Source organism: Talpa europaea (genome assembly GCF_964194135.1).
Source record: "Talpa europaea genome assembly, chromosome: 9".
NCBI lineage: Eukaryota > Metazoa > Chordata > Mammalia > Eulipotyphla > Talpidae > Talpa > Talpa europaea.
This window is the reverse complement of record NC_140076.1, coordinates 4,398,376-4,410,857: the sequence shown is the minus strand read 5'-3', so window position 1 is coordinate 4,410,857 and position 12,482 is coordinate 4,398,376. Positions and strand designations below refer to the sequence as shown.

Here is a 12,482-nt window from a genome sequence, read left to right as displayed (position 1 = left end):
CTATTTTTTAAAGATATTGATGGAAATTGTATGTAACCAAACCCTTGGTTAGAAATATCTGGAAATCAGACATCCATTTGAACTCTAGGGATCGTTCTGCACCTTTTTTAATTGAACCTGAGGGTTACTTCGGAGCAGTTTTCCATTAGATTTATGTCATTTTAGAAGAGTTGTCTCATTTTTATGCGAGATACATTTTGTGACTTTTTCACATACATCGGAACATATTTGTTCTCCCACGGGTGAGACTGGAAGTCTAGATTTTCAACTCTTAATTTACACGTTTAGAAAACCCACTCACGTGGGCTGGAGCGCCCAGGCAGGTCTCTCTCCCCAGGTCTGGCAGGACAAAGGGAAGATGAAGGTGTGGGGTGGGGGGGCCCCCCCCCCGCACTGGAGCCTGCAGAGTGGGTGACAGCTGTTGAAATGGATGCCTGAAAAGTTGGTATTTCTACCTTTCTCATTTAGTAGTTTGTTTTGATTCCCGAATTTTAGCCAGGCTCATTGCACAGGAAGACTTGTTTCTTGTGATTTTGTTTTGACAGAATTTCTGTAATTATGGTGCTGAATCTATAGCTCACGCCGCTGCCTCTCTCAACACGTAACTGAGCCTCTAGCCTTCTTTCTGGTCCAAATCAAAACAGCTCCCGGCTCTCCCCAGCTGCTGGGGCAGCTTCTCCTGTTATCAGGCCTTGGCTGTTTTCTAATGAGACCATGTTTGCCCCGGAGCTCTCTTAAGTACTCCTGTGAAATGCCTGTCTATATTTTCTCTTTCTCTCTTTTGTATTCCTGCATGAGTGGATGCAAAGTTAATAAACACGTTGCTTGGAAAGCCAGAACGCGCTTCTTCTTACTAAAGCCCAGAACTCACCCTGTTCAAGCACAGCGCCCCTGCTTTATCCACGGACCCTCTAAACCCCTGGCTGCCAAATCGTTGTCATTTCTTTTTTGCGGGGGAGGCTGGGACGTGCGGCAGGCTTGTGTGGCAGAAACCCTCACCTGCCGCTTGACCCCCCAGGTGAGATCTGCGGGTTTACAATCCACGGGCAGAATGTCCCCTTCGAGGCCGTGGTCGTGGACAAGTCCACTGGCGAGGGGATCATTCGCTCCAAAGAGAAGCTGGACTGCGAGCTGCAGAAGGACTACACCTTCACGCTGCAGGCCTACGACTGCGGGAAGGGCCCCGACGGTGCCAACACCAAGAAGTCTCACAAGTGAGTACAGCGGGCAGGGCGCTGCCCCGGCGCCCAGACGTGGCAGGACGTGGGTCCTGACAGTCCCCTCCACTGTGAGATCGTCCTGAGCTCTGTGATCAGAGACCAGCAAGTGCCCGTCGCGTATTGGGTGTGGGGGAAACGAAAGAAGTAGTTTATCTCTGCCAGGTCAGGGCTAATGAAGCAGAGACCCTGCCCAGGAAGGTGGAGCAGCCGGGTGGCTCCCGAGGAAGAGATTGTGTTGTCACGGCGTCTTTTTTCAGTCTTTGGCCCTGAGCATTGGATGAACACGGGCGCATCCTCGTCCTTCCGGCCGCTGGGCGGACTGCTGGTCCCTGGGAGGACGCGGGGGCAGGCGTGGGGTTAGAATTCTTTCTCCGCCGCTTGCTAGCACGGACTTAGCAAAGTAAACCTTTTTCCCGGTGTCCCTCAGTGCAGGCTGCTGCAAAGTTAACTGCTGCATGTCACTTTCCGCTCGGGGTACCGTCTCAGGGAAGAGGGGTACGTGGGTGGGGTGGTGGGTGAGAAGACCCCGCAGGAGCTCACTGCCAGGGTCCGGGTGGACGGATGGCGTGCGGGGGCTTGGCGAGCAGTGGGGTGCTGTGTGCCCGTGAGTCACCCTCATGCTTTTCATATGATATTACTGGTTTCCTGCACACCGAGAGGTCCTCGCCGGCAGGGGTGGGAACCTTCCGCTGTCTCTTCCGTAGACGCGGGACAGAACTTGTTTTAATGCTCATCAACTCCTGGAGCCATTTCTGTTTCTTATCCCATCTCCCCCGGCTCTCATTTTTTTTTTTTTTCTGGAATTGGCAACAGAATATTTTTTTGACTTTATGATTCGAGAACTAACAGATGTCTGGTGTAGTTCATCTTCCCTCTGCCTGCTCTGTCCCATATTGCCAGAGAAAATCCCGAGTCTCTTATTTTCTGTCACCGCGGCTTGTGCCTGCTGTCTCCCTGGTCCGAGGGAGGGCCTGGAAGCAGCAGCTCAAACTCCTGTTTTCACTTTCAGGGGTCTCCATGTTAGGCTGAAAATAGGCCATCGTTTCATCTTCATCTCCATCATTTGAATTTCATAAAATATCAGAAAAGAGAAAATCTATTTATTTATTTTTAAAATGAAAGTAAATTGAAGTCTTTTAAATAAAAAACTTTAATGTTATACAAATACATTACCTCCCTATAAACGTCCCATCATGGTAACCCCTTCTCCATCCCCGAGTTACTGCCTCCTCAGGCATTCCACACGTGCGCACACACCCTCCAGCGGGTTTGCAGAACAACACTCCTCACTCAGCAGCGCCCACGAACCCCGTAAGGCTCAGCCTCTGCAGACGTCCACGGCTGGACGCGCCGCTCGCGCCTGGGCCACGGGTGTCCAGTGGTTTATCCCCCAGCCTCTTCACTGGTGGGCGTTGGCAAAAGGGCGTTCAGAGGCTGGGCAGAGTCAGGGTCTGCGTGGGACACACCCCCCATGGTGTCCTGCTTGTCCCTGCAGGGCCACCGTGCACATCCAGGTGACCGACGTGAATGAATTCGCCCCGGTGTTCCGGGAGAAGTCCTACAAGGCGACGGCGGTGGCGGGGCGGCAGCACGACAGCCTCCTGAGGGTGGAGGCCGAGGACGCAGACTGCTCCCCACAGTTCAGCCAGATCTGCAGCTACGAGATCGTCACGCCCGACGTGCCCTTCTCCATCGACAAGGACGGTAAGGCCGCGGGTGCTTCCTGGGCTGGGCGGCCGCTGCGCCCTGGGCTCAGCCCCACCTCTTGCTGCGCTCAGTGCCTCCCACACCCAGACCCACGTCTGTGAGGCCGTCAGGTCGCTCGAGTGAACGCCACGAGCGGGGCGGCTTGGACGGCAGCCGTCTCTGGAGGGCTGGAGGTCCCAGATCGGAGCGCAGGGAGTCCGCGTCTGCGAGCGCGTCCTGGCTCCAGGCAGCCTCTGTTCTGCGTGCTCACGCAGCAGCAGGGGAGCAGGCACTGGGCTCTCCTCACCCAGGGCATAGAGTCCCAACGTGGCACTTCATCACGGCCTCATTGAAACATTCGGCCCCCCCAAAGGCCCCACCTCTCATGCCGCCCCGTGTGGCTTGGACCTCGGCGTGGGTCTGGGGGTGGCGCGGGCACCCAGCCCCCAATGGGCCTGACTGGGGGAGCTTCCCCCACTGCTGCAGCTTCTCTGCCCCCAGAGGGACACTCCCCCGCACCTGCTGGCCGCACGTTCTCCTCGTGCTCCTCCCCCCGGAGCCCACTAAGAACCTCCACTTTGCTTGTTTTGAGTCTTTGCTGTCCCGCCTTCCCACTGAGGAAGACCGACCTCCAGTTAGTCTCGCTCCCAGTTCGCCGTTAGATTCCATCTCCCGCGTCGCCTCCGAGATGAAGGCTCCTGCCCTAACACCAGGCGCCCCCACCCCGTCGCTGAACAGAGTGGGCTCATGCCAGCTCCTCGGTGATGCTGCCGCGCCCCCTGCCAGGGCACAGCCCACAATTTCTGATGAAATAAGGGCGTTGCGGACACCTGTGCTCGCGTGAGGCAGCAGCCCCCTCTGTGCTGGGGGACGCCAGCCGCTGGCAGCAGCTCTCGAACTGTGGAGTGCAGCTTGACCTCATATTTAGGATTTGAAGCACTTGAATTATTTTGTCTCTATTTTATATTAACCATTGAATCCTAAAATAAATATAAGCCGCCCTCCCCCTCAGAAACAGAACTGGTAAGAATAAAGGGAAGTCCAGTTATGGCCTCACTCCTCCCGCCCAAACAAACCCCCCAAGTGTTCGCTACCTGGGCACATGGGTCATGCCACACACGGGTCGTGCCACACACGGGTCATGCCGCACATGGGTCATGCCACACACCGGTTGTGCTGCACACGGGTCATGCCACACATGGGTCATGCCACACACACGGGTCGTGCTGCTTCCGTCTTTACACGGCTGGATCAGCGTGTCTCCCATCTTGGCACAGCATGATGAAGGCGATGCCAGCTGGGGCTGGATCTCACCGCTGTTTTTCTTCTCGAAGGTTATATAAAGAACACAGAGAAGCTGAACTACGGGAAGGAGCACCAGTACAAGCTGATGGTCACCGCCTACGACTGCGGGAAGAAGAGGGCCGCGGAGGACGTCCTGGTGAAGATCAGCGTCAAGCCGGCCTGCACGCCCGGGTGGCAAGGTGCGCCCCGTCCGCCCTCACACCCGCCAAACTCGCCATCCCCCGCGCGAGCCTGACACATGGCTTCTCCTTCTCCCGCCCCCACGTGTGCCCCTGCAGGATGGAACAACAGGGTTGAGTACGAGCCGGGCACGGGCGCCCTGGCCCTCTTCCCCAGCATCCACCTGGAGACGTGTGACGAGCCCGTGGCCTCGGTGCAGGCGACAGTGGAGCTGGAGACCGAGCACATCGGGAAGGGCTGCGACCGCGACACCTACTCGGAGAAGTCCCTCCACCGGCTCTGCGGTAAGGGGCCGGGGCGGAGACACCCCTCCCTGCGGGGTATGCGTGTGTGTATTTGTCGTTATAAGCCACAGCGGAGACGGGCTCTCTTAGTGGCTGTTGCTGCCCGCTGGCTGGCGCCCCCTCGGGCACGGGCCTGCTAGTCCGCTTGCAGTGTCACGTGTGCATCTTAAGAACCGCTGATTTGGGGCCTCCCTGGCAGCCTAGGGGTGAGTCTCAGCGCTATCACTGCGATGGCCTGAGTGCGATCCCCGGCCAGGGAGCCGACCCACAGGGCGCAGCAGACCTCTCCTGTCTCCCCGCTGCTCCCCTCAGCAGTGGGTTTCAGTAGATCTGCCTGTTCTGCTCCCCGCTCTGTCTCTGGGGAATCCTCTCACCCCCGCTCATCTACAAAAAAAAGAACCAAATTCTGATTTAAAAGAAGCATTTCTCCAGTGTACATTTGAGACGCATCAAAGTCAGGCTTACGACAGTAGAGTGAGTTTTAAGTGAAATGCGATGTTTAAGAACCGAAGGAAAATACATAGGAAATGCGGTAGCTTTTGGCCGACATGCAGTAGAAAATTGAGAAACCAAAGGGACCTGGGTCTGGACAGACCCTGGATCACAGGCACCGCGTTGGGAGGTGGAGGGCAGCGTCGGAGACCAGCTTGCGGCTTTCGCCATCCGGCCCGGATATTGTTCTGGTCCCTCTGAATGAGGGAGAGGCCAGTGGGACACACAGGCGGTGGTAAGACACCAGCAACCTGTGACCTTGTCATCGTCACAAGGGCACTTGGTGACTGAGAGCTACTCGGGCGACGGCTCTGTGGGGAGCGTGTTCCGAAGCTCCCCTTTCTGCTCCCTGGCCTGGATCGGCTGCTTTTCTTCCCATAATTGTGATTGTCCTGTGGTCAGGAAGCCGAGGGGAAGCCCATTCTCTGCTGGCCCCTCCTGATGATGGAATCATCCAGGTCTAGGTCGCCAAAGAGCGTGATTGCCTGCCTGAGAGCTGGAACGTGTGCCCTTTTCAGCCATGGGGCACATCAAGCTTATTTCCTCTCTAGTACTGCCAATATGTTTATGATTTTAAATGACCAGTTTGTCAGCAGGAAATGTAGCATGGGAGGAAAGAGCTTCAGGGCTGAGTGCTTGCTGGATGCTGGGCATTTCTGCACGTGGCACCCACCTTCCCACCTCGCCTGAAGGTGGCATCGACCTCGATTGTACAGAGGAATTAATCGAGACCCAGGGAGGCTAAGTAGCTTGCCTAAGGTCATGCTTTTAGGAAGTGGCAGAGCAGGGATTTGGACCCAAGTTTTACGTTTCTCAGATGCCAGGCTGCTCCAGCCAAGCCATGTCCCTCCTCGGGTAGAGAAGTCATAGACCACGTGACTGGGAGGGCAAACAGGCTCTTCTGTGGGCAAATTTAAAAGAAAATTGAGCTTGGCAATACAGACAGCAGCTGTAAAAAAAGATCACATTCTTTGACCTGGTGATGCCATTGCCTGGGAGTATCGTGAGAGATTAATCATGAGGACACTAAAGCCTCATCAAGGCGAGGATTATTGGAGAAGATTAGCAACACCGGTGCCCTCCAGGGGGGTCGTTGAGTAAGTGGTGGTGGGTCTGTGTGTCACACGCCACCCGACGTTTTAAATTATGCTCTAGAAGGATAGTAATGGGAGTGGGTGTTTGTGTGACTGCCTAGCCTGGCTCCGTGTTTCTTTCTGTCTTTTTTTTTTTTTTAAAGATTTATTTATTTATGTGTACAAGAGCTGGGGTACAGGCCAGAGGTGTGTGGGGGGGTGAGAGAATTCACCAGAGACAGAGTGGGGAACAGAACAGGCAGACTGACTGAAATCCACTGCTGAGGGGAGAAGCAGGGAGTCAGGAGAGGTCTGCTGCGCCGTGTGGGTAGCTCCCTGGCCGGCCGGGGATCGAACTCGCGCTGCAGAGGCTGCAAATTGCTTCATAGTGCAGAGCTTAACCCCTTGCGCCACCAGGGAGGCCCTGGCTCCATGTTTCTAATACGTGTATTTCACAAAGAAAGACCCAATGGTGGGTGTATTTGGGTAGGGATTACAGGTTTGGATTCTTTTTCTGCCTTTGAAAAAAAAAATCTGTGGTTATTTTTTACGAATTCTTTCGGTAATAAAAATCCTGCTTTGGGAGGCGAAGGAAGCCGAGCTGGCAGATCTATCAGCAGTGCGGGCAGCGCAGCCGCGCAAGGCTGGACCCACTGCCCTGGCTGAAGGTGTGTGCTCTGCCCCAGGTGCTGCGTCTGGCACCGCCGAGCTGCTCCCCTCTCCCAGCGGCTCTTCCAACTGGACGGTCGGGCTGCCCACAGACAACGGCCACGATAGCGACCAGGTCTTCGAGTTCAACGGCACTCAGGCGGTGCGGGTTCCGGATGGCGTAGTTTCTGTCAACCCTAAGGAGCCCTTCACGCTTTCTGTGTGGATGAGGCACGGGCCGTTCAGCAGGAAGAAGGAGACAGTTCTCTGCAGTTCAGACAAGACAGGTGGGCAGCTATGGGCGCGCAGGGGTCGCTGGAGGAGGGCCCTTGGCCTCCCCCTAAGCCTGGCCACTCGGTGACACACACTTTCCTGTGCTTTTCCCCGGGGTGCCACGTCCTCCAGAGTCCCCCTGGTATTCAGGTATTTGTCACACGGGTCACTCAAGATTGGCTCCCGCCTCTCTAGAGGCAAAGCCCAAGTGTCTTTGTTTTGAAGCCTGGCCTTGACCCAGCTGGAGGGTTCATTTATGCTGATCCAGCTGTGTCTTCAAAATCCATTAAAGAAATGGCTCTTGCCTCTCCTTTGGGTCTTAAGTTGGCAGTTTACCAGCAGAATTTCTCTCTGCAGATATGAACAGGCATCACTATTCTTTGTACATCCACGGCTGCCGGCTTGTTTTCCTCCTCCGTCAGGATCCTTCGGAGGAGAAGAAATACAAGCCAGCGGAATTCCACTGGAAGTTGAATCAGGTGAGTGGGAAACTCGCTGATGGGGGTCTTGTCGGAGAGTAACCGAGTCCGGCCGCCTGGCACGGGAGCTGCTGTTCACGGGCAGTGACATCTTCGATTTTATTTCTGTGTCTCTGGGGAATAGGGCAGTCTGTTAAATCCATTGAATTCCTTTCTTGGGAAAGCCTACATTGCTTTTTTAAAAAAAATATATATGTATCTGATACATAATGTTAATAAAAAGAAACTGTATGGCTCGTGTTCAAAGTAGTGTAAAAATTCATGAAATAAGCAGCATTTGCTTAAAAACTGGAGCTGAGAAACACGTACTTGTTTATTTATTATTTAAGGCTTTGGCTCCCGGATTGTGCCAGGGAACCCCAGGGTGTCTCTGCGAATTCAGAGGCACCACGGGATATTGTAAATGTTCAAGCCATCAGCGTTCTTGACATATTTCAGATACCACACGGGGTTCTAGCTTGAGTGCGCTGACAGCTTTGACGTTAGCTCATGTTTTATTGCTGTGGATGAGGCCGTGTCTTTGCTGAGCGGATTTCCCAGCTGCTATGATGAAAAGCAAGAATCCCATGAAAAATTCAGCGTGTTACAGGAAGCAAGGCAGTGTTGTAAGCCGAGGGAGCCTTCCCACACAAAGATTGTTTCTTCTCTTGATTTAGGGTTGGGGCAAAAAGGAAAACTTTGGCCTTAATTTAATTTTATTTGTCTCGTGGTGTTACTGGCCCAGAGCTGACACAGATGCTTGTTGCTAAAGCGTAAGCTTGTCTCAGACAGTTAGTTACGGGACAGATGTGTAAGAGCAAAAGTGAGAAAGGGGAAAAGTATGTGGAATGTGAGTCCACTGGGGGCCATTGTCTCCTAACTGATGTAATTCTTTTTTTTTTTTTTTTTTAAGATTTATTTATTTATACAAGAGCTGGGGTATAGGTCAGAGGCATGGTAGGGTGAGAGAATTCACCAGAAACAGAGAGTGGGAAGCAGAACAGGCAGGCGGACCGAAAATACTGGTGAGGGTTGCCGCAGGCGAGACAGGAGAGGCCTGCCGCGCCATGTGGGTATCTCCCTGGCTGGCCAGAAATTGAACCCGTGCTGCAGAGGCTGCGGACAGCTTCTCAGTGCTGTGTTCAACCCACCGCGCCACTGGGGAGGCCCCAATAAGTGATGTAATTCTTACATAGATCTGTCCTCGCTTAGAAATGCTTACCATGATTATTGTCAAGAAACTAAAGAAGTGCCTCCCCTGGTGGCGCAGGCGGTTGAGCGCAGAGCTGTGAAGCTGTCGCAGCCTCTGCAGTGCCGGTTTCATCCCTGCCGGCTGCAGAGCAACCCACATGGCGGGGCAGACCTCTCCTGTCTTGCCTGCTGCTCCCCTCAGCAATGTATTTCGTCAGTCTGCCTGTTCTGTCCGCTCTGTCTCTGGTGAATCCTCTTACTCTCCCGCGCATCTGGCCTGTACCCCAGTTCTTATATAAATAAATAAATAAATCTTTAAAAAAAAGAAAGAAAGAGAGAAACTAAAGAGGTGTAGTCCAGTTTAAAAAAAAAATTGTGCAGCAGCGGTGGACATTTTAGGTACAGTTTTGAGTAGCCAGAGTCTGTCCATGTATGGTAAGTCCTCAGTAGCCCCCTGGAGTTTTCTGGAAATGGTTAAATAAAGGGATATACAAAAAAAAAACCCCGATCCTATCCAAGATTTTCAGTGTAATCTAAGGTCTTTTCAGCTTTCTCGTGGCTCAAGTGCAGCTTCCCTGTTACTCTGCACCCTTCCCTCTGGACAGGGACTGGAGAGAGCAGGGAAGAGCTTTGATGGAGCTTCCTTGGAGTCAAGAAGTTCTTTCTAAAATCGCAGTACTTGAAGAGTGTTTTCTTGACAAGTCTGTATTTTCACTTAAAACTTGGGCCTCCCCGGTGGCGCAGCGGTTGAGCGCTGGGTTGCGAAGCTGCCCGCAGCCTCTGCAGCACCGGTTCCATCCCCGGCTGCTCCCCGGCCACAGGAGGAGGGTCCCACATGGCGCGCAGACCTCTCCTGCCGCCCGCTGCTCCCCTCAGCAGTGTCCTTCGGTCCTTCTGCCTGCTCTGCTCCCCGCTCTGGCTCTGGTGAATTCTCTCATCCTCCTGCGCTTCTGACTGTACCCAGTGCTTGTATAAACAAATAAATAAATAAAACATGCCTCTATTAAAAAAAAAAACTTAAAAAAAAAACTTATGTGAGTCTATATACAGTTTCATTCATGTTCATGTAAGTTCAAAGCAAGAAAAAAAAAACGATCCTCGAGTGACGCCATCTTGTTCGCTGTTGGCTGAGACTACGTCTTTCTTACCTACTTTTTCACAAAATGACATTATTTGAGGACTTGCTCTTTATCGTTTCTTCTGATGCATTTTTAAGACTGTTATGGAAAATCTCAGGCATAGGTATAAGTAGACAGATGTGGGTGACGAGTAGCCCCAAGTTACTTGGTCTTGTTCCAGCAGTTCCCAGCTCTGAGTCTTGGTCCATCATCCCCCAGCCCCTACCTGCTAATTTTGTTACCCCTCGGAAAACTACTCGATACATTTTAAGCAAATTCCAGATACAGCTTTTCACTTTGTAGAGATACATAGAAATCTGACCCTTATACTATGTCCCTGTCCTTTTTTTTTTTTAAGATTTATTTATTTATGCACACAAGAGCTGGGGTGCCGGTCAGAGGTGCAGGGGGTGAGAGGACTCACCAGAGACAGAGTGGGGAGCAGAACAGGCCAATCTGCTGAAACACACTGCTGAGGGGAGCAGCGGGGAGTCAGAAGAGGTCTGCTGCGCCGTGTGGGTCAGCTCCCTGACTGGGGCTCGAACTCATGCCGCAGTGGCTGGCCATAGCCTGATAGCGCTGAGGCTTAACCCCTTGTGCCACCAGGGAGGCCCCCTATTTCCATGCCTTTTGTAAAATTAGCCACAATTCCTTGATATCCTTGATACCCAGTGGGTATTCAGGTTTCCTGCGGTCTCATATGGTCACGGGACGAGAGAGCAGGCACCCACCGGCAGTGTCCCAGGGTCGGCGGTGTGGCCGTGGCCCCTGCTGGGCGATGTAGTCCCGGGGGGCGAGGGGAGGTGTGTGGTCACACTCTCCCTCGCCAGAAGACAGCTGTGTGTGATGGGCGACTCGCCCCTGGGACACGGGCGGTGGCTTCTCATGCACCCGGCCTCCGGCAGGTGTGTGACGAGGAGTGGCATCACTACGTGCTCAACGTGGAGCTCCCGAGCGTGACTCTGTACGTGGACGGCGCTGCTCACGAGCCCTTCTCCGTGACTGAAGACTACCCGCTTCACCCGTCCAGGATAGACACTCAGCTCGTGGTGGGGGCTTGCTGGCAAGGTAACCCTGCTCCCTCCCCCAGGTCTCAGGAGTCCTGCACCCCCCTGCTGTGGGGGTGGTGTGGGCGCTCTGTCTCCCCTCCGTGTCTCACGCCGTGTGCCTTCATTTCCTACATCTGCCCTTGTCCTGGGCAGAGCCTCTTTGGGGACACTCCTTTAGCTCTCTTTGTGGGTGCTCAGTTTCCTGCACGGAGCTAGGGTGTGATGGGGGACCATTTTATTAGTTAACCTGGTCACAGGAAAGTTTATGACGACAAAGAAGCAACAGACCCTGAGCCGTGAGTGAGCTTGAGCCGGGGAAGCTGTCCCAGGGCCAGCCCTGACCTCCTGCAGGGAGAGGGCTGCGGCCGTGGGTGCCTCCGCAGAGATGAGGTGGGGTGTGAGGGGCCACCCTGTGGGCTTGCCTTGCTAGTCCCTGCGATGATGACTCGGGGAGGGGGTCATTTTATCCCTGTCTTACTGCTGAAGACACTGAGGCTCAGAATCACGGGGTCCAGGGTTTCCTATGGTCTGGGGTTTGAACCTCTGAAGCCCATGCACGCGGAACCCAAGCTCTGTCCCCACTGGATCAGGGTTCTCTGAGGCCCGGGGTGATCTGCTGGGGCCTGCGAACCCCATCTCGGGTGACGAGGCGAACCCAGCCACCAGAGCACGGCCGGGCTGGTGTGGGGCGTAGAGACACCCGGCTGCTCCGTTAGCTCATGCAGAGCAGGTTTCAGCAGCAGGCGCAGCGGGCCGTGGTCTCAGGGTAAGCGAGGCCACGGGTGGGGCTGACGGCCGCTCGCAGTGATGGCCAAAAATCGAAGAGTCAACTGGTGACAAAGGTGCAGTTGCCGAGGCTGCCCCGGGGGTGTGCGGCTGAACTTTGCAGCTGGGGAGAGGCTGATTTTGAGAGTCGGGTGGAAATCAGCAGGGACACCCCCATCCAGTGCGAGGCCTTGAGGCCCCTCTGTCTACCCTTAAGGGTCACCCTGCTCCAGCCCTCGGGATCCACCAAGCTGCCGTCTGTGCGGATCTGCTCAGAGCGCCCCTGGGGTTTGCTTTTCTCCCTGTGGAAACATTGTACCTTGAGTTATGTTGGAAATTTATAAAAGCGCCTGATTCCCAGGACAGCTTTGCTTATTCTAGGAGAACTTGAGTTTTGGCACTCATTCTGGGTCCCTTCCGGTGAGACGGAATCAGACGATATTTAGTCTAAACCTCCTCACCTGATTCCCAAATTTTTAAAAATTTTTATTTTTTCCCCAAGATTTATTTATTTATGCCTAGAGGAACTGGGGTGTAGGCCAGAGGTGTTGAGGGGGTGGGTGAGAGGATTCACCAGAGACAGAGTGGGGAGCAGAACAGGCGGATGGACTGAAATCCACTGCTGAGGGGAGCAGCGGGCGAGGCAGGAGAGAGGTCTGCTGCGTCGTGTGGGTAGCTCCCTGGCCAGGGACCGAACTCAGACTGTAGAGGTGGTAGTGCTAAGACTTAACCCCTAGGCC

General features: G+C 54.1%; 1 protein-coding gene across 3 annotated transcripts in view; it reads left to right on the top strand.

Moving 5' to 3' along the window:
* The window catches only part of CLSTN1 (calsyntenin 1), a gene marked incomplete at its 5' end in the record, with an annotated part of 58,640 nt that overhangs the window by 39,076 nt on the left and 7,082 nt on the right, over positions 1-12,482 (top strand). For all 3 annotated transcript variants that reach the window (XM_084242995.1, XM_084242996.1, XM_084242994.1), the window contains 7 exons: positions 1,019-1,214; positions 2,716-2,924; positions 4,241-4,390; positions 4,490-4,675; positions 6,927-7,175; positions 7,519-7,640; positions 10,834-10,996. In XM_084242995.1, coding sequence (XP_084099121.1) covers positions 1,019-1,214; positions 2,716-2,924; positions 4,241-4,390; positions 4,490-4,675; positions 6,927-7,175; positions 7,519-7,640; positions 10,834-10,996 — 1,275 coding nt within the window. The remainder of the gene's footprint in view (positions 1-1,018; positions 1,215-2,715; positions 2,925-4,240; positions 4,391-4,489; positions 4,676-6,926; positions 7,176-7,518; positions 7,641-10,833; positions 10,997-12,482) is intronic.